The sequence below is a fragment of the Amblyomma americanum genome, chromosome 6 (genome assembly GCF_052857255.1).
Source record: "Amblyomma americanum isolate KBUSLIRL-KWMA chromosome 6, ASM5285725v1, whole genome shotgun sequence".
NCBI classification, from domain to species: Eukaryota; Metazoa; Arthropoda; class Arachnida; order Ixodida; family Ixodidae; genus Amblyomma; species Amblyomma americanum.
Window position 1 is genome coordinate 199,773,161 of NC_135502.1, and position 24,604 is coordinate 199,797,764.

Consider the following 24,604-nt stretch of genomic DNA (forward strand, 5'->3'; position numbering starts at 1 on the left):
CGCAGTACATGCACAATTTTGACAGCGACAAACCGAAGTGCTATTTGCCTGTTTCAGTTCGTCTGTCGTTGTTAAAACTATGCAATTCATCCACCTGTAGGTCACATCGCAGCCTGTAATGGCACAGCACGTGCAGCAGCCAACGCTTTCGAAAAAAGCATGAAGCACTGCGCCGTGCAGTGTTGAAAACCCCGTCGCGCTCTTCACTGCAGCCAGGTCTCCGAGGAATGGGCTTCAATCCTGCGACTATGAATGCAGGTTGCAGGTATGAGCATTCGTCAAAGTAATTACATCCCTCGTCTATGAACCGGAACACTGTTCTCTGAACGCTGATGAATGGCTTTGGCGACGGTGAGCCGTCTTTTTAGCATGGCCTTGACAACGTAACATCAGGCTTGTCTTAATGCGACACGAATGACGTGGTGAAAGCAGTTCAGACAGAGGACGCCGACACCACAAAGTGCTGACCTAGGTAACTGCCACATCTTCCGGTGGCAGTGGTCATCCCCAGAAAAGTTTGTGCAAAAGCTGCATGGCTTTCCTTTGTAGCCACATGGCTGCGCTTAATTGGGTGGATTCCACTAAAGACACTGAATATTCCAGTGCAGAACTTGACACACACAGCCGTCTCAGCCGTGCGGCATATGTTGAGGTCAACGTCCTGCAGTGTCTGTCAAAGGTGCTCGGCTACCCACAGGGTTTGCTGTCCAGTTGTTTCGCAGGTCACCTCCTCGCAGTTCTACTAGATCCCTTGGAGATGAGCACGCCTCCCGTCCTCACACCTGCAGCTGATATCCTCACCAGTGACTCAACAGCGAACCCTGCAGCCTGGACATTTTTGGCAAACATCTCCCTCAGAGGCGGCAGTGATGGGCACGGCAGGCAGGGCAGTACTCACCGCTGCGCACGGGCGACACCATCAGGGGGGACGGGCTGCTGAGCTGGCCGTTTGTCTCGGTAACCTTGATGGAAATGTCGCTGGCACGATTGCTCTTACCCTTCTTGAACTCGATCTCCTCGTAGGGCCGGGTGTCCGCCTCCTTGGAGACCGAACTAGATGGGGGCAGAAAAAAAAAACGGGGAAAGAAAACAGGGAGCTGCAGGATGGCTGCTGAGTGACGACCACGGGTCACGTGCGCACCATAGCACCACGCACTGCGCGCCTCTCTTAAACGCTTGCTCTGGCGGTGCCTATGCTGCAAAGGACGAGGAGAGGGCAGTGGGAAAGGAGCTCAGGACAGCGACCACACATCTAGCTGAGGGGCCTCAGGTGGCGGCTACAGTGTTAGCACAAGACACCAGGTGCCAGAAGAGATTTTAACATCAGGAAGCAGAGGAAGGCCACAGGCCCAGCCTAGTTCAATGCAATGAGCACAGTGGGTTAAGGAATGACACGTGCAGCCGCTCAAAGGGTTAACTAGTAATCCTAAAGCACTGGGCAGCTTGTTAGCGCCGAAAGGCTTCGGTGGACAACTCTGTGTGTGCGCTCTGGTACTGCGAATGTTACAGGCTAGTGAAGGCTGAATTTGGAAGAGCCATTGGAACCCCCTTCCGACCTCTGACATATTAAAATGGGCTCAAAATTTTGTGAAGACATCCACAAACAAACACAGGAGGAAGGCCATGTGCTGAACCTTATCTGTGGCACTGGAGCTGTCAAGCAGCAGTGGCAGATCAGTGGTTCCATCAGCACCAAAGTCATCACATGATCCCTGGTAACAACTGAGTGAACGCACAAACTGCTATATCAGCAGATATACAGAGTGGAATCAGATGTGCGAAAAAGGACAACACTAATTCCATTTGGTAGAGGCCTGAAGATGACGAGCTCACTTTGTGGAGCTGCATATATATGCTTGGCAGAGCATCACTGAGAGAGCACTCCTCCATGGCAAGAAGCCAGGGGTAGAGAGAGAAGGCTCCTTTATGAAAACGTATATTTCAAGTAGAACCAGGAGCAGCTTCACAAGGCTCAGATTGGCACTTTGCCAACTCTCATAGAGGCTAATTTCTATAGACTTCCCAAGCCTGCACAGGTAGTAGAGGCCACAAGAGGTCAGCTAGACGTGAGAACAAGCCAACCATACTAAATCAATAAAGAAACAGCGCAAGCAGAGACAAGACAAGGAAGGCCAATAAATCCAAGCCTTTCCTCTTGCGAACCACATGGTTGAAACAAAAAAAGAAGACAATGACCCCATAAAGCGTATTCAAAACAGTGTTCTGCCCACAATTCTGCTTCGACTTTCATGGCTCCAGTGGGACAGCAACAGCCTTTTTTATGTCAGGTAATGAAACACTCCCAAACGCCTTGCTAATGAGGACAAGCGGGCCCTCTCATGAGTATGAGCCTAAGGAATGTCTGCTGCACCACATCTGCATGTGTGGCTTCCACCTTGCCAACCACACCCAGATGTGAGAGAAAAACATAATTTCATCGTCAAAGTGCCTTCAATTTGTTTGGCTTCGTGCTTCAAGAGGCTTGTATTATTGCACTGCGTTTGTGCAGGGCCCACATGTGCCAAGAGGAAAAGACACAGTCAAGATGGTCACAGCAGTTATTTCGCAACAGTTTAAGAAGTGGATGGTAGCCCAATACCTGACATTTCAGCTGTACCATATTTCCTTGGAAGTTATCACTAATCAGCAGCAGCATATTAAACGCAAAACTATCACGGCCGTCACCATCTGTCCAACTTCAGCCACCGCTACTAGAGGCAAGACAAAGATTAACGATACAGACATCAGTGCCATGTTTGTCCATTTCTTCTCTGCACTGTCTCTTGAAGCACTGGCCGCAAATATGGAAGTCCACCAACTTGTATGGCCTGCTGCTCTATAAACCTTTTGACTTACGCTAAATAAGCCTTGAATTGGAGAAAGGCAGGGACCCTGAAATGGCAACTGTAAGCTTCCGCATAATAACAACTCAGACTGATCATAGCGTCGCCAGTAGCGGCGTGTGCATCATTTCAGTGCGGAAAATTACACCAAGGGTAATGCCCTTTACACTTCTCAGAAGGGCTGCTTATAACAAATCTGCACACTTGTTCCTTGCCAGAAGCCTGCTGTGGTGAAATTTTGTTTATGTGTTGAATCTCTCACTTTCAAGTGCCACTCCTTCCTTATTGCAGGCAATGAAGAAATATTTGCTGGTGGGAGTATTTCTCAAGTACTCTTGTTTGACCCCCCAAACTTACTACTATGATGGTTGTGACACGCCATCGTGTGCCACTGGTCAGAAAGACATTAGCACTGAAAGAACTGAAGGCTTAATTAAAGGTTCCCAATATCTTTTTCTCTGGAAACAGTTAATGAACAGAAGACAGAAAGAGAGCCGAGTGAACAGAGTGACATTTTAAATGTCCTGGTCACGAGTGGTTCCTGCTCTTCATGCCAAATATGAGTCCAGATATTTGCCTCTTGAAGAATTCTGCGAGCAGGATGAAGAACGTTTTCAGCTCTAATGGCATGCCTCAAATTAATGCTATGTCTCTGTCTTTACAGCCAGGCAGGTTTATGGCATCCCGACAATGAAGGCAAATGTGAATCGCTTGTCCAGAGGCCCATAATGCCGATTGGCCAACAGCCTTGCTGCACACAGCAGTGGACACTTGTTGGATATAAGCAGACCCACGACAAGAGATGGCACACTAGCCACTGGAAAGAGAAATGAAATCCAACGGAAGCACCACTTGGAATGCCATTCGAGCCCTTCTGCCATGGTGGCAACAAGAAGGGTGCAGTGAAAGCAGCCTGCTCTGGAGTGTACAAACCGGCTCAGAGACCGCACACCACGTGCACACAACAGCCCAGCGAGAACCCAGAGAGCACTCATTGGACATGTCTATACCTGGGCTCCAAGGGAGGTGCCTCCTGTGGCAGCGGCGGCTGTGGTGGTCGTGCACCCGTGGGCGGCCGGACCACGAGGTACAGCTCTACAGGCCTGTTTGGCCCCCTTGAGTCCGCTGCACTGAGCGAGATAAAGCTGCCGCCGACCTGCCTGCGCTCCAGCAGGTTCCCGCCACGCTCTACCGAGCGCCGGTAGTACTTGGGGCCGCAGTCCACTGACGCTGGCCTCTTAGGTGGATGATCAGGTCCCTGCGCCAAATGGCGCCTGATGCGAGCGTACTGGGCTGTGATTGCCCTGCTGCTCTCCAAGTCGCCGTCTTCTTCCTGCCTCGGCTGCGGCGAGTCGCTAGTTTGGTTCCCCCGGTTCTCACGTCTCAGGTCGTTAGCAGCTCGGTTTCCCGCCCACTGCCGGAAGGCATCGGATGACGAGAAGCGTCTAGGCGGGTGGTTCGGAGGCCCGCTACGCGCATTTCCTCGGTAATCGTTTGTGTCGTTCGCGGCTGCAAGAGCGCCATCCACTCTGGTGGTCAGTGAGGGCCGCTCCTCTCGGCGGTCAGATTGCGATCGCTGCAGTGACACCAGCCCCACCCCCACCGTGTGGTTTCGGAAGTGGGCCGTGGTCAGGTCGGCATTATGCGAAAGTGAATCAATGCGGGTCGCGGACGAGTAGCGCCTTTGCAGACAGAAGGGTGGGGTGTTGTTAAGCAGAGCATGCGGCGGGAGGAAGGGAGAGAGAAGAGAGAAGAGAAAAGAGAGCCCACATTTTTTTCTTCCCATCCACGTCTCCTGCTGACTACCACAGTCAACAAATGGGTAACCAGCCTCCATGGCACAGCAGCTATTCGAGCAATGGCAAACGCATCACAGTGGCTCAGTGCACTACAACTTCCGGTTTCACTGGTTTTACAGTGCCTGCCTCCACACTAAACTGAAGCCAACGCAGTGGCTGCATAAGGGCACTGGCCTTTACGACAATTACATCATCATGGCACCACAGATCAGCTTATCTGGCACTTCTTTTGACGGCAAACACTAGGTGAGCACTGCCAGCTGTGAAAAAGACTCCAAAGGCAAAACTCTGATGGCGGCATGCAGAGCACAGAACAATATAGACTACAAGCCTGATCAGTGTTCCGTCCCAGCACTTAGAGGTGAAACAGACAGCACAAGAAAATGGCATAAACAGAGGCTTAACCTGGATGCTGCCCAGCTTCTGCCCCTGCTGTACACAAAGACAGACAAGTACTGCCAAAAACAAGGCACTAAAACCACCGAGGGCATCAAAGAAGGTGGCTGAATGACGCCAAAAGGAAATAATAGTTATCCAGGTGACAGAAAACGTGCTGACCAGAAGATACACTTCACTTCTTCTCACTGTGCCAACTGAAACTCAACACTTGAAAGAAAAAGGTAAACACAAGTGGACTGTTCAAACATGCAACTATTAATTAATGCAATAGCACTGAGGTTGTCATAACAAATCAAATGAAATCAAATTTATTTTCAACATTGGTACAATGTTGATGGCTTCCTTGTCAAGCTATGAACACAGCTTGACAAGGTCAGGGAGCCATTTTAACAAAAAATTTCTGGCTTCTCTGTCACGAAATTCTCTTATTCATTGAGAAAGGTCATATGACCTCGTGATCTCATCATAATCTGGTCCGACGGGCTGCCGATTGGTCGAGAGAGGTCACGTGACCTTGTGACATCATCAAAACATGCCCACCAGGACAGGTAGCAACCTGGCCACCACATTGTGAGCAACCTGCCCACTATACCAGGCGACCACGGTGAACACCTGCCAAAATCCCAATATTCCGAAATATTGAAACGGACGCCCAAAATTTTGGAAGTAGATTCACCCAAAAAATGAATTAATTTGTGGATTGGTGGGTGGATTAAGTTGGATTAATGTGTGGATTAGTATAATCCCATAGGATAATCCAATGGAATGTACTCAGACATTCTAGCAGGTTATGACTCATGCTGACCATATAATGGCAATAGAACCCGTTCCAAGTGGAGTTTATAGTTACTCACAGTAGACACTATAGAAGGCAACCTAAATGCTATCAGGTTCTCTATCTTAAAAATCGCATTAAGAAGACACCCAGTTTTTAGTGGTCATACTGTTTTTTATAGTGTACAGAATGCTTAGTCACTAAAATCCATGATACTGCATTGTGATGGGAGCTTCCACAGCCTCGCTACTCGTTTTTTACCATTTCAACCCTGCCCTCTGAGAGCCCTACTGACAGTGCACTGACGCACTTCTCTACCCTGGCTTTTATTACAAATGCTTCTTTTCTCTCCCACTGAATCCTTTTAGCAATGATAGCTGTTTCATGGAGCCTTGGATGGCATTGCGCACACTGTGATGTCAGGGTGGGTTATCTGTTTGCAGTTACTGCAGTGATCTCTGAGCCCCATGTTGACGCATCTGTCTGACTGCTGCTATGTGGCACTCCTTGCATAACAATGGAATCTTGTACATGATTTCCTTCGCACACTCGACACACCCCTTTCTGTGTACTGATTCCCATTTTTTACTCTTCCACAAAAACCCAATCAATTTTTGTGGTGCTTTGAACACCACAGGCACATCATATTTGCTTGCTACCTTCTTCAGACTGTGAGAAATCTTAGGAACGGGTGCATATCCTTTGCCTTTGGTTCTTTTTTTCCTGCAAGCTTGGCTAGGATACACATATGAGCTCCTGGACCCCTGATATTCTGTTTACAAAATTCAACCATGTTATTGACCATTTCAGACACTTCATGAATAAGGTTATTGTTTACAGTCACCAGTTTAGGCATTCAACACAGGAGTTTTGGCGGTACTGCTCGTGATGCAATTTGTCATTGGTAATGTCTTCTGCTAGTTTAAAGCTACTTTCAGTTGTGGTTCCATGGTTTTTGCTGCTTTAAAACTGTTGCCATTATTATAATGAAAAATGATTCGCTAAAACTAACGTAACATCATGCTGTCAGAAACTCAAAATGTGCAAAAAACCCTCTGGACTTGCGTGCTCAATTTCACAAGGACTACAGCGGTAATGTGTCGCTATACTTTTGTAGAATTTTTCAATTCATAAAATACGTCTTATATGTGCTGACTCCTATAAATGAGAGCGCAGAAATGAAAGTAAAATATAAAAAACAAACGCATGCAAAGCTGCCTTAAATTAATTTTTTTTCTTTGTTGGGCAATGTAGTCCTTACAGCAGAAAATACCATGTCGACGTAATGGGTGCTTTGATTATTTCTCATCAGAATCTAGCAGCTGTGTGTCAAGACGCAATATGCTGCTGGCAATGGCATACAGTTGCCTCGTAATAACTATTGGTCCTCACCTATTCCGCTTAGTAACATGAAGATGCTGCTGCACAAAAAAGGCACTGCACAGCATTAAAATTAAAGCACTGGCAGTGAACTGCTCTTGGGAAAATAAGTTCTCAAATATGTCCTACAAGAGGCTCCTAATTAGGCACCAAATTTGACCATAACACAGATTTCCTTCAGCAGTATTCAAAACACACTGACCTTTACAAAATTCCTCCACTGGTGAACAATGAACCAAGTTCACTACTACTGTTATTCTCCAACACTGTCGCTAGTAGCCCAAAGTGTTGCCAGAATGCTATGGCAATGCTGCCAAGGTTTCATAATGTTGTGCAACATATTCCAATGTTGCGGCAACATACCGATTCGTTGGTCAAGTTAATACACTATCTACTGATGCTGCAGCCAAATGCTCGGAAGTAGGCTAGGATAACATACCATCACTTGCCATAGACTGCATGCACAGCCCCATTATTTCATCCCAAAGCTTTGCCACTATTCGCCACTATCACACGTGGGATGCATTTCAGTGACGGCTATATAAGCTTCACTCCATGCTATCCGTTCGAAGGTGAGTGAATGAGTTGCATGTTGTGTGCATTGCGGAGCTCAAGGGCCACTCGCTTTTGCTGTTGGTCCTTGCAAAGCGTTGTGATATGTTGTGAAGATTCAACTGGCGGGCCTGCATGCTTTTGCAGGGTTGCTGAACTTTTCAACAATGTTGCATTCATATTATGTTTATGTTAATGAACATTCTTGCAATTATTGCAGCAATGTAAATATGTCATATGTGAACACAACAATGTGGAAAATATTGCAGCGAGGTTTTGCTCATATTGCCACATGCATTGTACAAACAGTGTCGGTGGCATCGGCGTTGTTCCCTCGTTGGAAGTTGAGGGCGACGAAGTGTGTGTAGGTGCGCGCTGACTACTGCTGGGAGCACCCCTACCGAGTGTCTTCAACAGAAAGATATGCTTGATGATAGAATCATACAGCCCTCAACAAGTCCTTGGGTGTCTGCCGTTGTGCTAGCCAAGAAAAAGGTGGGACTGTCCATTTCTGTGTCGACTACAGCAAGCTGCACAACGTTACAAAAAAAGACATTTATCCTCTTCCCTGCACTGACGACTCTTTGGATCGTCCTCACCATGCACAGTACTTTTCTTCCATGGATTTGCGAAGTGGTTATTCGCAAATTGAAGTTGATCAACGCGACCATAAGAAGACTGCCATTATAACTCCAGATGGCTTTTGTGAATTTAAGGTGCTCCCATTTGGCCTCTGTTCTGCACCTGCCACATTAAAAAAAAAATGATGGATACTGTACTCTCCAGTGGCAGTCTTGCCTCGTCTAGTTAGATGGTGCAGTTGTTTTTTGTGAGACATTTCCAGAGCATCTCAACCACCTTCATGCAGTCCTTCAAGCCACCCGTTCTGCTGGCTTGTCCCTTAAGCTGGAGAAATGCCACTTTGCTTTTGACGAGCTGAAATTCCTAGGCCACCTTGTCAACTCCAATGTCGTATTCCCTGGTCCTGAGAAGACTACTTCTGTTGAGGCATTTTCAACACCGACCAACAGGCGCTCCCTGTGCCGATTTTGGGCCTTTGCATTTACTACCGGCTCTATGTAGCTAATTTTCACAAGATCACTGAGCCCTCAACTCATTTCACCAAGGAAGAAGTGCCGTTTGTCTGGAGACAGGAAAAATAAGATGCATTTGCGGAGCTTCACAGATGTCTGCAATCGCCAACGATATTAGCTCACCTTGAAGACACCGCCACCACCGATGTCAACACCAATGCAAGCAATGGCGCAATCATAGTACAGTGTCAGGACAGCGCTGAGCAAGTCATAACCTATGCAAGCCCCACCCTGTCATGCTCCTAAAAGAACTAATCCACCACGGAAAAGGAATGCCTAATGGTGGCGTGGGCGCTTGCCAAATTTTGACCATACCTTTATGACCAACCTTATGACCAACCGTTCAGGGTGACCATCATTCCCTTCATTGGTTGGCAAACGTCAAGCACCCCTCTGGCTGCCTTGCCCCATGAAGCTTGTGGCTACAAGAGTTCGATGTCACTGTCATCTGCAAATCCAGCCAAAAACACAACCAACGCTGACTGCCTTTCGCGTGCTCCAGTCCCATCCAGCCTGGCTGACTCTGATCTGGACGACGACGCATTCCTTGGAGCTGTAGCAATGTCAACCCTTACTCAATTGCAGCCAGACGACCCGGGACTTAGTCCGTTCATCGACTACCTTGAAAGCTGCACGTCACACCCACCTCGCTGTTTTTCGCGTGCGCTAACCTCACTTTTCCCTCTTCGCCGCCTCTCAGCCTCTTCATCATACCTGTTGCTCTTTCCAGCTGATAAAACCAGTTGATAGTTTACGTTATTTCCATCTTCATCATCTTTCCTCTGTTTGCCTTTTAAGTGAGCACAACTGATTCTTAACAATAAATTTTGGTTATCTTTGCCAGTGCCGTCAACAAACTGGATGCATTGCAAAGTTCCTCCCGCACTTAGATAGTGAAAAACATGAACTGAATTCTGCAAGCCTTTTGCCAAGAAATCCTAATCAACATTTTTTTATGAATTGAAACAGTCAATAAACATCTTTGTACCTCATTCGACACTTATAGGTAAGCTGGGTCATAAGTTTTCCCATATAATACGTGATAGGGAAGTCTTCCATAGGACTCCATTGCAGAAATAGCACAACTGTAAAATAATATAAATAAAAACTAACAATACTTTAACTGCAAGATAATATATCTAATATAAAACAAAATTATATGAAACTACATCAGCTGCAGGACCTCCAACTCTCCAATTAACACTGTCCTCCGCCAGCTGCAGCCACCTTGTCCCAGCTAACTTCCTAGTTTCATCCACGCACCCAACTCTGCTATGTTTGGCTTTTTCGGAATCACTGCCCTTAATGAACATCAGTTATTATGCCTTTGGATTGCATGCCCTCCCCAGGCCCATTTCTTCTTTTTGATTTCGAATAGGATGTCATTAACCACCATTTGTCCCCTCACTCACTCTACTCTGTCTGAATGCTACACCCATCATTTTCCTTTCCATAGCTCACTGTGGTGTCCTCAATTTTCATTCTTTTAGTAAGATACAGCTGTTATATACTTTTCTCTTGAAAGATATTGGTAGGCTGCTATTCATGACCTGAGCTATCCTGAGGATCAGGGAGAAAAAAAACTACGTTGTATTCGAACCTTTTTTCTGATTATAATGTGAGGCGCATACTTAAACCAAAGAAACAAAAGACCTGCATTATATTTATGTATGTACGGTATTCTCCATTAACTTTACTCTTCCAATGCAGTTCTCTGAATGCCGCCTGTACAGCTAATTATGTGCCCCTACATAAAACATACTAGCCAAAGACAGCATTGGGTTCACAAATGATGTAAACTGCAGTTTTCCTGCCTTTAAACTGGCCCACTTTCCCTCAAGGCAGAAGCAACCTCAGTTTGTCCACATATGAAGTTAGGATAGTTGGCTTTTGAAACCATACCAGTTACCCCTGTGGCAAACTGAGTTTGCAAATGCGCTTTCATTCCAGGCACTTTTGAAGAGCACTTTCCATTGCCTCAGTGCAACATGCTGCAGCTAAAGGGTAACCATGTGCCAAGCACGTTGCACAAAACGAGGAAAGACTTGGGAAGGACACAGAAGCACTTGTCCGAATTGCTCATCATGCTGCTGGATATCATGGTAGGAGAAAGAATCAGCCAGTCCAAGAATTTACTCCTAACAAGCTGCTGCAATGTCACTCACATCGCAGGGCTAGTCACACCACGGAAATGACATTCATCTGCATGCCAAGAAACCTGCATTGGTTGACACATGAGCAAGTTTTGTACTCTCGTGCATGAAAAATCAGTTCTGTGAAATTAAATATGCAGAGCTATCCAATAACCCTACTATCGTCAACGCAGATTTCTTACCAGCACTAGTGCCAGTAAGTTATTCTGTGCACATGACACCAGAGACAGGTGGAATTAAAGGGAAGGCTACCCTTGAACACCAACTTTTTTGTTTCTTGATATACCTGAATGAAATTTTCAGGATAGGCTCACAGCATACCCATTTGAAGAACTACCAAGTTTCATGGAGCTGTGGGCACCGGTTCTCAAGTTACAGGAGTATATCAATGTGGTTCACATAGGTCGCTTATTCCAGGCCTGGAGGATTTGAAAATAGTGTTGGCACTGTGAAATTCATTGTGGTCATTCCTGGATAGGTGCCCCAGGGCATGACAGAGCCCTTTTTCTAAATTTCCTTGCTGGAAAAGTTTAGCACAGCACTGAATTTAGTGTTGCCAATTAGACCTTCATTAGGCAAATTTTAATTGCTTATGACAAATTTCAGATACAATAACTTGAAAAAGTGGGCTTCTCTTGCCCTTAGAAATTTATTCAGGTACGAAATAGAAAAAAACCCAAGGAAATCCGATAAGTGGTTCCCGAAATGCAGTCAGAATGAGCAGCCACACCAGGAAAAAAGTCATTTCTAAACGTGTCCCTCAAGAAAGTTTCAAACCTATTCCTAGGTCTAAAATGACCCTGCAGAATAGCTGGTGGTGTCCTTGCGCACTTTTTTCCTTTGCCGCCTCTCATTCTTCACCCGATTCCTTTTCTCGGCCTTGTCCATGCGCAGGGCATCTTTTTCTGCAGCTCGCTGGATGGCTAGGTGGCCAAGTATGAGCCCCACTGACACAGAGATTTCTTTGGTGGCCCTTTGACAACCAGCATTATATCTGAGCACTGCTTCATGCAGTGCTGTCTGCAGAGCAATCAAAGACGCGTGCTGCTTCTTTGGCATCAGGGACCATAGGACAGAGTGGAAAGACTCGGACGCATTTTGCATCTTTGCACCCAGGCAGCGTTGCAGAAGAGAAGCCTGCGAGAGGCGCTGGTAAACAGGGAGCATAGCCTCAGCGACGTAGCCTGGAAGGCTGTACTTGTGCTTTGGCTGTGGTGAATCACTTGCCTCGGCAACCTTATGACGGCACCGCGAGTTGGCACCCTCTGGGCAGAAGTCATGGCGAGGCTCCTCTTCAGTTGATGTGACATGGTAGTACGATGCCATCACTGCACGCTGCATTGCAGCCACATCGTTGGAGTTGTTTCTCGGGGCCTAGCCATAATAGTCTGTCAGTTTATCAATGAGAGCCTTTGTCAGCCTCCCCTTCCCTCCCAGTGACTTTTCACTTTTATGCACAAGGTTCCGCAGTGCCGTGCCCATCCTCTTTTGGACGTGGTTGAGGCACTCTTCTTTAACAATGGGGACTAGTCCGTAGACGTTCTCTTCCACAAGGGCTGAGAAGGTGGCGCTGTCTCCATCAGAAACAAGCGTTGTGTAACGAAGGTTGTGCTTTGAGACTGAACGGTTGAAAAGAATCAAAGCTGCTTCTACTTCCATCCTCCCGGATTTAGCATCAGTGTTTTTCTGGAAAAACATGACGCTCATGCCAGCTTGAGTAATCTGCATCTCCAGGTTTTGGTCCTACTTGACAACCAAGGCACTGGTTAGACAGAACCATAGCATCCATGATGAGGCCTGTATGGTACTCAATCACCGCCCCAACTTCAATGTGGGATGTGTGGCCACACTTATACCAAGTTCCATCGTATGCTACAGTGATGTCTGCAAAAGCTTGGGTCCATCTCCTTGTAGACCTCCTTCACTGCAGCAGCTGATTCGGCGTAGAACTTGTCCATGCACTGGATCTCTCTGTCCCTGAATGTCTTCTTCAGGTGCTTCTGGAATGTGCTATGATGAAGCCCTCTGTGAGATACATTCATCGTTGCCCAGAAGTCGTTGAGAGCTGTCTGGCCCTTGCCAATCTCCTTCATTGCCATAACAGCTCGTATGTTCACTTCAAAGGCCATTGCTTCATTCTGCCGTTGGGAGTTCCACAAGCTTGCAACCATCACACAATGTGGGCACATCAGTTCAAGCTTGGTTGCCAGTCCAAGCTGGGTGCCTTCTTGAACGGTCAACCCGGGCGCAGGCAATGCTTGCACAAGGTGCTAGAGAGCAGGTCGCTTAGGGTATCCATTTGCACAAGGCAAAATTTCGCACCTTCACTTGTAGCGGTGGCAGATCTGGGATCGGGCGTCATCGCTTCAAACATCCGTTGTGTCGCTGGGATGGCGCCAAGTCTTTCTTGAACAACAGCACGTTGTGTATCCGCCGCCTCGATCTCCTCGCGCGTCAGGAAATGCGTTTCCAAGTGAACGGCGCGCGACACGTTGTCACGCTTCGGGGTAGATTCCAGACCGGAGCTGGAGGCCGCAATTGCCGAGGTTGAAGAGTTCGGTAAACAAGGCGTGCCCGAAGCAATGCTTTCTTGCACCGAAGAAGCTGCTGGTATGTTGCTGAAAGCGGCGATGCAATCACTGTCTGGTAGCGATGCAGCAGAAGCTATGAGGCTGGAATCATCGACACAGTGGCTGTTGGTGGCACGCTTCGCCGCACAAACCAACTTCATAGCACGCTTCCGTGCACCGAACGCGTGTAGCGTCTTTCGCTTTGTTGGACGCATCGTGACTGACCGCGCAACAGTCTGCAGGAAACTGTTCGGACGGCACGGTGAGATATCGTAAAGACGGTGACAACAGCGAACACAAACCTGGCGAAACGTGAAGAGAGCGCACAAACCACAAAGACCGCCAACAACGAGAAAAAGAAAGAGCCATGGCGGCCAGTGCAGACGATGCGCCAGCCGCCGCCGAAAGGGGACCGCCTCGTCAGCGCGTGCAGCAGCCAATAGCGGCCGCGCGATCCCCCACGTTCTTGAGGAGTGCGCCCTTCAGCCAATCGCAGCCTCGCATTTCAAACACGGGAAGCTCGAAAGGCGCTTTGAGGGACCCAATTACAAGCGAGCCACGCTTCTACCATGCTGCCGCCGCGATCATCGGAAGAGGGAAAAAAAAGAGCAAGAATTCACAAACAAAACAAGACCAAGATGGCGGCGCTCGGTTCGCTGGCTGAGAAATGGCATGCGCTCGAAGTTTGGGTATTTTCGGCACTTTCTCGCAGCTCAGCGCCTGCCGCGGCTTGTTCGATATTTAATTTGAAGTGCTTTCACGACGAATTAGGCGTTGATATTTGCAGAACAGGTAGTTTATGACACAAACTGTCAGAATATTTACTTTTCCAAAAATCAACTTTTTCGCGATTTTTCGGTTTTCAAGGGCCGCGTCCCCCCTTAATACACTGGCAGATTGTGGCTATGTCCACTACAACACAAGATGGAAGGAAAGGAAAGTGCTGCAGAGCACAAGCACTGCGTGCGTTCCATAGTGCTTTGCAATGACCACATTTCTGACATGCACAGATGCCGTCCCAAAGCCAGTCCATCAGTACTGAATGTCAAGATGGTGATTTGAGCAGCACACAAGTAAGACAGTCATCCTGCAGGTGAACACTCCCATGCGATCTTGAGGAATGGCTCAAACTGGTAAACCCCGACCACACACCTGAGGGACCATACGGTTGGTATAACCAAGGGTAAAAACTAATGCCAAATATAACTAGGAAGCCACATCCCTGCACCAGCAATGTTCACACATCTCTGTGCACGTAAACATTCCACATGGCATCAGTAGCCATGTGACAAAAGGATTCGTGTGGGAAAGGCCCACAGCGCCGCGGCATTGGGAGCTTTTGTAGCGGAAGCTACACTAGGCGACCAGTCGAGCATTTCGCGGTAGAGGCCAGTTGTGCGCATGCGCTGTCACCATGGCACATGGGAGGAAGAGTGGATGCGCACTTTCTTCTGGAGTCCCTTTTTTATCCCTTACCTTATGGCATGGTTCAGGTGTCCGCCGATATGTGAGACAGATACTGCGCAATTTCCTTTCTCCCAGAACCAATTTAACCTTATGTCTCCACGGCAGGCTTCACATGGATCACACCTTTTTATGAAAATCTGGTTTTGAGGGAAAGGAAATGGTGTAGTATCTGTCTCACTGTATCCGCGGATGCCTGAACCTTGCCATAAGGAAAGGGATAAAGGAGGGACTGAGAGAAGAAAGGAAGAAAGAGGTGAATAATTTCGACCACCTGGGGATCTTTAATATGCACTGACATCGCACACGCCTTAGCGTTTATAATAATAATATAAACACTAAGGCACCTGTTTCCCCTCCATCGAAACGCAGCCGCCGCGGTCGGGTTTGAACCTGGGTACTCCGGATCCTGGACCTGAAGGATTGACCTTGTGTATCTGAGAGAAAGCAACGAGTCTAAATACTGTGTAGGCAGCATTGAGACAACTGCATGTTACTTTACAGATCATTGGGCAGTGTTTATCTCTGTCAAAACAATTGAATAAACAAACAATGTGTCTCATCGAATACTTCTTCAATGCTTCAAGTCACAACAACAAACTCGACAACAAGCGTAACCAGCGGAGAACTAGTTCTCGTTACGTATATCCTAGCATAGCTGAGCTAAGTCACTGCCAATTTTTTTTTTTTTTTTGAGCAGACAGTATTCCTCTAGCAAGAGGAGATGGGTGTACGACGAGTCAAATGTTTCGCATACATCCATTTCGGATGACTCCACATCTGCTCCATGCTCTGCCCCTCCGGCTGCACGAGCGTCTGTGTTTACAAATGCCTTCAGAATTTCACAATGCCGCCGGTTACACCCCATGTACGAACTAAAAAAAATGATATTATTGGCATCAAAATAAGAACTAGTTGATATTTATAAAACAAGAATTCTTTATTTCTTAACAAAATTTGAGCAATCTTGGCAAAATAATGCATGAACATTGTCCATGTTGATGGTTGCAAACCACCGGAACCAACCGCAAGCTCGTATTCTTTGCCAGCAACACTGGGATTCGCAGCGGCAGTAAAGCTCCGGAGCGATGCATGTGAAACTAGTGCCTCCTTTATAAAACTATGCCTGTCAGTTCCAGCGCCCCACAATAGGACCGCCGTGGACGCCGTGGTTCACGCATCACTCGCAACGCGACGCTGCTAGCTAGCACTACGCCGTCGTTCAAAATGCTGCTGGAACATGCGCGCTGCCCCCGACTTGCGCTGCACATGTTGGTTGTAGAGTTGTATATCGCACTAGATTTAATTTAGTTTGTCGAGTATGCTAACGAAGCGCTGTTCAAGTGCTTTTACCAGGAATATTTAAGGTGACACAAGTGATATGAGTGCGTGGCATAGCCGCCGCATCAGTCACGAGCAGTTTCGTTTGTTCGTTCAGGTCTTGTTTTGATGTCGACTAGCCCACTAGACAAGCACTTCAGCTGTCGCTCACGGGGCTGGGCAGAAACGCAAAGCCAAAAACTGCACTTTTCCTCCATTTCGTGATTTGCGCTGCTTTTTAACAAGCTTTCGGTTCGTTCCCACGGCCCAAATTTTCTTACACTCAACCACATGATGCATTTAACAATCGAACATTTATTTGCAGTACTTATCTCAACCTGTCTGGCTGCAACTGGTCACATGGCATGCTACAATTTTAGCAGCTTCCGTGACAACGGTTTCTTAATTTGCACACATCTTGGCAACTGAATTCTTGTCTGTGATATTAAAAGCATATGGTCAGTCAACAGCAGTTCTTCCTGTGGCCTGGCTCTTCGTTCTTGTGCACCAAAATGGGCATGTCCACAAGCACGTCAACAGCATGTTCCACGCTTGTTTCCAGCGGTTTTCCTGTGAAACAGCATTATGTCGACAAACCGCTTGACGTCTAGTACCTATCAAAACAGACACTTTAACTCTTTGGTAGGATACTTTAGTCCATCATGCATGGCCTTGGTGTGCAATCAGCCCATCAACAGGGGCACTACCCTTTGGCTTTTCCACAGGTTGAATGCAGGTCTCGCAGCTGACCTTTCTGACAAGAACCTGGCCAGATATCCACCAATAAGGGTATACACTAGCAACTTCGGGGTTGGGGAGCCATGGTGTAGTGCAAGGATCTCGCGATCTGTTCTTTGCTGCTGATGGGAAAAAACCCTTCCTTGTACAGCTGCATTAATTTTTGAGTGTCTCCATTGGAAACCACTGCATCAGTGCAGAATGAGGCTGAGCTGTTGATTTCTTCAAATTGATGCAGACACAATACCGGTCTTCAACATCTTCTCAAGTCCGCAGAGTACATCCCATGAAACACATAACTTCTATAAAACATCTTTAAACAACTCCAAACATCTAGCAATGTCTAGCTCTAGACTGAAACAGTTAAAAAACATCTCAGCAATGGAGGTTTATCCACAAATGTTTTAAAAATGTACTGACCAAGGAGGTTTTAAAAACATTTTAAAACATTTTAAAACATGCTACAAAAGAGGTTTACTGACTAACATTTTGAAAAATTCTCTAAATATACGTTTTCTACGCAACGTTTTAAAAATTTCTCTGACGAGAAGTTTACTTGGGAACGTTGGCAGGTATGAAACTGCAGGTATGAAACTTTTCAGTGTAAGAGAAATTTGGAAGGCAAACCCCTGCAAAACAAGCATCCTGCTACTTCCAGTTTTAATGCCAAGCAATTTAGTCTTTCTATTGGACACTTATATAATAAACTATGGCAGAGACTGATGAAGCTGGTTTTTTTGCCTCATTTGCATTTGTATTTATGCTGCAAAGAGCAGCTGCCTGCCCTTTGCAGTTCGACCTATACTGCACATATCTGAGCAAACAAAATCTGCCGCTCCAAAAAAAGCATGAAAACTAAACCTAATGGGTCCTGTTGGGCATACCATTCGGTTTCAATTGGAACAAGTTGGATCCAATTAATTGGTCAGCCAGTTGGGCTTATGGATCTATTTGGGTAGTCCATTTGGTTTCCCTAGTTCCAGTTGGGCATTCCAATTGGTTCTGCGTTTCCAATTTGATTACACAACTGATTTATGAGGTTCCAATTGATTTCGGCACACCCAGATGGATGGCCCAACTGTAATCATTTGAAACCAATTGGGGCTCCCAGTTGGAACCAAGAAAACCAATTGGAAGCTGATCTCCCAACAGGAAGCTCCAGTTGGTTACAACTGGGCGATTGAATTGGAAAATCTAAGTGTAGGTCAATGATGTCCTTCATTCTGTATATATATTTAGCTGGCTATAAAACAGAACACTAGGTTAATTAGGTTCTTGTAAAAGAGATAGTAGCAGCTTAATTTCTTGAATTCTTTTCATCACTTCCACCATCACTGCGGGCGTTCTTAAATTAGTTAGCTTTGCTTAACTTTCACCCGCCACTGGCTCCAGCTAGACGGTATATAAAGTGACTGCAAAAGTGTGCTCTGTGGATATACGTTGGGAACTTGAGTTGGTATACAGCGTTTGACTCTATATGTGTAATGCATGCTTTTTGCTCTTTCTCGATTTTCATAATGACGTGAATTTATAATTTCAGTTCCCTTGTAGAAATGTTGGCAGCAGTCTCACAGCAGTCAGAAGGCCAATTGATTCCAATGCAATTCTAATTTTTTTTTTTACTGACCAGTTCAAACCATTTGAGTCGAATAGGTACGCCAACTAAGTTCAATTGGTAGGCCATTCCGTCTGGTTGGGTGTTGAATTAATTCTAATTGGAAGCACCAGTTGGGCTCACTTGCTTGAGCCCAATGGGTGCCGAACACACATTTGATTTTCGACCCATTGGTTTCAACTGGAAATTTTCCAACCAGACCCAATGTTTTTTTTTTTTTTTTAAGTGGAGAGCTTGGTCTCGAAAACAAAAATTGTATTAATGAAGTCACAGTTAAGACATTTTCAGGGAACATGTATATTGTGTGCCGATTTTAAATATGTCATTTAATTTCACGTAAAACAATTCCTTGAGCACTTTTGTAATGTTTATGCATGTATCTTGTGAAGAGCTCTGAAAAAAATTTGCTGCGGGAAACTTGCTGATATGCACGCTACTGGGTTCTCTTGATAACAAGGGATGCTATAAGGGTAAAATTGTCTTCCTGCCTATCATAGAACTTAAGTTATAGGGTTTTGAATATTGCATTCCTTGGTATCAGGAGAACCCAATGGCATACATTTCAGCGAGTTTCCCACAGCAAATTTTCTTCAAAGCTCTTTGCAAAATACTTGCATAAAAATTAGATAAGAGCTCAAGAAATTGTTTTATATGAAATTAAATGACACATTTACAATCAGCGTGCAAAAATACATGTTCCCTGAAGATTTCATAACTATGACTTCATTAATAAAATTTTGTTTTCTTAATGAAGCCATAGTTATGAAATCCTCAGGGAACATGTATTTATGCACGCTGACTGTAAATGTGTCATTTAATTTCATGTAAAGCTAAATGACACATTAATAAAATTAATAATCTTTTTTTTCAAGCCGCTGCTGTGGCTGAGTGGTTATGGCGCTCAGCTGCTGGCCCGAAAGACGCGGATTCGATCCCGGCCGCGGCGGTCGAATTTCGATGGAGGCGAAATTCTAGAGGCCCGTGTAATGTGCGATGGCAGTGCACATTAAAGAACCCCAGGTGGTCGAAATTTCCGGAGCCCTTCACTACGGCGTCTCTCATAGCCTGAGTCGCTTTGGGACGTTAAACCCCCATAAACCATAAAATTTTGTTTTCAAGACCAGGCTCCCCCCTTAACTGGGACCCCACTGGTTGATTTTAGAGGGTTCTATATATATATATATATATATATATATATATATATATATATATATATATATATATATATATATATATATATAGCATACTGATCTTGAGTCTATAGGCTTCATATAAGGAGCCATTTCCCAAAAATAAAAATGCCTAAATATGTTCTTAACGAATTCTTATAAAGAAGTTTTTTAGATCCTTTTTTGGCGGAGCATTAGCAGGCATATAACACCTCTTTTTGCCTCATTGTATACAGAACATCTGAAAATAGATTTCTTCTAGACAATACGTATACCGTATACTTTTGTAGACATTTGTTACACATTGCGTAGCCCTTCTTGTGTTTCGTGGGATTCTTCACACCCATAGCATATCATTGCAACCTGCTGTCCTTCAAAGGAACCCGAACAGTGCCTCAGTCGGATATCACTAGAAAACGTTCGAGTCAAAACAAATATGAACTCCTTTTCCTTCAGAAGGTAACGAATGCATGCTACATTCGATGTTGTTGTCAGGACCAGTGCTGCACGTGTATGTCTCATTGGTACAAAAATTTTGTAAGGGTAGCTGCCCATTCTCAGTCTTTCGATGTATTCAAGAAAATCGGCCACTGCAACCTTTAGCCATTTTTTTTTGCACTTAATTGAACGAACTCCTACTGCGAGAGAGCAACCTCACTTTCCGATTAGCCAGCGGCACGGCGCACGTGAGCGGTGCCGCGCGGCTCGTGGTGCGGTAGGAAAAAACGAGTGAGGCGCCAGCGCTTCACTCACCTCCTCGGCCTATCGGTTCCCATTATTCTTGGTAGAGACTTCCTCACCAAGACGGGCATCGTAATTGATGTCTGCAACGGAGGATATAGGGAGCGAGCATGTCGCACCCTGAAACCTTTCGTTAAACCCCCAAAAGCACCAGAAGCACATTCGCTTTCCGATGCTATGCGCGCAGACGTACGCAACGATGGCCCAAAAAACTCCTCGAAATGCCTTCGGCCGGGCTGCCATACCAGCCGGTCGAGCGCGCCGAGAGGAAAAGCGCGGAAGAGAACTGGATAGATGGATGGATGGATGGATGGATAAGGCTGAAACCTTTAAATCGGGTGGCGGTTCAAGCCACCTAGCCATGACTCGTAAAAATTTTACTCTTGTCTTGATTTTAGCCACCAGTCAGATAACCTTTGCTTGGTTACTTCTACCCACCTAAAATCTATTTTTCCTTCATTGTCCCTAAACCCCAATTATTTGAATAAATCAGCCTTCCTGCTTTCCACTGTAGGGTGATAAGCTCTTTACAGAAAAGTATCAAGTGTTCAGCCATTTCCTCCTCCTCTCCGCACGTTACGCACAACGTGTCTTTCTCGTGGTACCTGACTCTATATCTCTGAGTCCGCAAAACTCCCGTCCTGGCCTCAAACAACACAGAGCTTCCCCTACAATTATCATAGATATTTTCTTTAGCAATTTCCTGCTTAAAAATCCTGTATGTTCCCAGTGCTGATTTCTTCAGCATCCCTGTTTTCCATAGAGCTCTCTCTGTCTTGCCCCCCCCCACTCAAAAAAAGAGTTCTGGAGTCCCTGCCTACTTCCAGGTCTGCATCGTAGCTTGGCGCATTCAGCTTCGTCTGTGGTATGCACTTACTGAATGTGTGCGCAACCGCTCCTTGACACTCGCGCATGTCGTACACGTGGCTTTCCTCATAAAGGCTCTTCCCTTTTTCAGGACTGCCTAATCGAAAAAACTGCATGTGATTACTTGAGCTTTGAAAGACACACCGCAGAATGACATGTAGAGCCATGCTTGAGTATGCCTCACCGAATGCAATCGGCAATGCCACTCTGCTACCTCGGCATTCTGCTGACAAGAGTTTTCCCATGGGCAGAGCTGTTCCAATGAGGCAACGGTGGTGCCATACAACAGGCGCCCGGACGCTACACAGTGAAAGCTCGTTAATTCAACCCCCGTAAAGATAGAAACCCGGATAACTTGGACTGCCTATGCGGTTTCGGCCGAGGTGTCATGTAGGCACGTAGAGACCAGATACTCATTAATTCAGGCACACCTGGGCTCACACCAGTCAAACTGGATGTGCTTCCAACCGGACGTAGTGTTGCAGTACGAACAGCACAGCATGGTGATTATCCAAATATCCCACTTCAGGTCAACTATCATGGCAGAGAAGTACACGCAAATCGCTGACATGCGCAGGTGCAGGAATGTTTCGAGAGTTGTCGCCAAAGAATTGTCCAGCGTCATAGTTTTAGTTTCCCTTTCTTGAATTTTTGCCCCAGACTGTGGTGATGGTGGCATGGCCATGGATCAACCAGCCAGCTGAGTACATTTTGTGCAGTTTCGGACGCAGACTGATGCGTCTCTGGTATCATTTTCTCTCGCTGTTCCGGCGAATCTTGTGTCGATGCACGTTTGCCTCATTTCTGTCCCCATGTTTTCTCAGAACGTTCTTCATGTGCACCGAAATTGCGTGATCATAATGCATTGTCTGCAGTTAGCAAGGTGGAGTCTCTTCACAGCACTGCTTGTCAGGAGGCTCCCCTGCTATGCACGGTGAAGGAGGGAGCCTTTGAGCTTTGGCACTTTGGAGCAGTGATGTGCTGATATCCCTGGCAGTGTGCATGCTTCAGAGCATCTGATGGCGATCAGTCAACTTGTTGTTGCCATGCAGTTTTCACCTCAAAAGCAGACGACCACTGCCCAGGTTTTCACCAAATAAATTTTATGGGCCAATCGTTAATTGAGACCTTCAGGTCCACCTTACTTGTGAGGTTTGAGCCTTTCACGCTACAGCACTGTTTAATAAGGTCCTCTGTCCACTGGCGGAGCTTGCCAGTGTCCTGCCCACCTACTGAACTGCTTACACTAGCCAAGGCTGTCACCATGGAGGCAATGAATGAAGACCAGGGTGAAGAGTGAAATGGACTGAGCCATGTCTTAATAACCGCACTTGTTTTTGTGGTCTCATCCAGTAGCTGCTGAGCAGAGTAAGGCCTCCCTCCTTTCCTTTCATGAAGCACCTTTCCGGCTATCCCCTATTCTGGATTTATTTCAGTTTCACACACTTCTCATATTTCCAGAAATTATTTACAGCACAATACTCTGTTGGCTGGAATAATCCTTTTTTTTTTGCCATTTATGCATGCATGCTGACCATTCAAAGCACTCTGGTTGTTGTACTGATGAGTGACTACGTCGCTTGTTAGTGCCTACTAACAGGGTATACTGAGGACAGAGTGAAGCTGGCCTGCGTTGATAATGGAAACCAAAAATGGAGCTGCCAGAGAAGGTGAGAAATGAAACAGCATAGTTGTAGCCACCACCAGCTGTTTTTGCCAGCAAACTCCAATGCACGCAGACAGCCTTTGTGCACTGATCCCTGAGGCTAGGCTACACCACTCACTTCCACATGGTGATCTAGGAGTCCTTCTCAGTACTGACACCACAAGTTTGAATTGAGAGTGGGGAAAATTTTTTGCTGCTAGACAAACGTCCACATGATGAAGAGACTGACTAGCCATGCATCTGAGCAGGGCTACTCACTTGGGCAGGTTGTAGGAGAGGGGGCTGGTCTTGGTGCTAGCCTGGCCCTCAGAGGAAGCCAGCTTCTGCATGGTCTCCACCAGGAAGGAGAACACCTTGGCGTTCTCCGCGTGAAAGGTGCTCTCCGCAGTGAAGAAGGTCTGCAGGTTCGACACCAGGAATGGGATGCGGCTGCAGAGAGACGAGAGATTTGCTCCGCCTGCAGCGCCATGTGCACGGGCAGTCCAGGGAACCACAGCCACAGGTGTCAAATGACATCAATATGGAGATATCGCCAAGGGAAATCTGTTGGCTGATGACAACAAACCAAGTTCAGATTGACTGCAAGCGCACTCTCCACCATCGTGGATCTAGTTTAGCCCAGTGCACAGCTAAGATCTCCCTTGCCTGGTTATTCTCCACCAAGAGTTCTCCTCTTGAGCTCTGGGAGCCTTAGGTGCCCACAACAATTGAACCCACACAGCACGCTGCCAGTGCTGATATGATCACCTTGGGTAGCTGTGTGCATTCACTGCACAGTGAGCTTTATTTCCAGGTTGGCCTGTGCCTGCACTGATCATCAGGAGCCTGACTACACCCACTGGAGGACAAAGATATCTCCAACTAACCCAGTCCTATGCCAGCTGCGGCCACATCCACAGGTGTGACTATCACCTTGGTCAGCTGCTCCACGGCCACTGGGTACTAAGCGCCGAGGGTTAATTGGTGCATTCATATAGGAAGGGTCCAAGCTCACAAGCAAGGCTTTGGTCTGCCAATTTTTACAAGTTCCAAAAAAACACAATGCATCTGCAAGAAGAATGCACGCACCTGGGAAGGCCTCAGAAACATTTCCTGCCATTCTGCACCAAGCACGCCTCTTCAGCAGCACCCAAAATGTTGGCCCGCTGTCTTTCATTACCAGCTAGGACCAAAGTTGACCCAGCTCCACCAAAATATGCCATATTTTTCTTCATTTATTCCTCCTCCTCTAATCTGCAAGTAGCGAAAAGAGACTCCAAACTGTCCTCAATTGGCTCCGCTGCAGCCTACTACTACAAGGGAGACTCAAGGACTGGTGAAAAGACGGACTTCGCTGGCCTCTGCGCAACTGGCCCTGACCCCTTCATGTGCTCCAGACAACTGTTCAGTGCACTGCTGCCAGAGGAAGAGATGCACGGTACCATTAGACTCTGCATCTTTTGAGGCAACACCCAAAAAG

General features: G+C 46.5%; 1 protein-coding gene and 1 pseudogene across 6 annotated transcripts in view; both read right to left on the reverse strand.

Moving 5' to 3' along the window:
* Positions 1-24,604, reverse strand: part of Amph (amphiphysin) — a 229,947-nt gene that overhangs the window by 72,080 nt on the left and 133,263 nt on the right. For 2 of the 6 annotated variants that reach the window (XM_077628324.1, XM_077628321.1), the window contains exons 7-9: positions 23,404-23,574; positions 3,854-4,525; positions 998-1,053 (exon numbers count right to left, since the gene is read on the reverse strand). In XM_077628324.1, coding sequence (XP_077484450.1) covers positions 998-1,053; positions 3,854-4,525; positions 23,404-23,574 — 899 coding nt within the window. Of the gene's footprint in view, positions 1-898; positions 1,054-3,853; positions 4,526-23,403; positions 23,575-24,604 lie in introns of all 6 variants that reach the window. The other 4 variants (XM_077628322.1, XM_077628320.1, XM_077628326.1 and 1 more) reach the window with 3 other exon arrangements.
* Positions 11,703-14,044, reverse strand: LOC144094348 (uncharacterized; annotated as a pseudogene).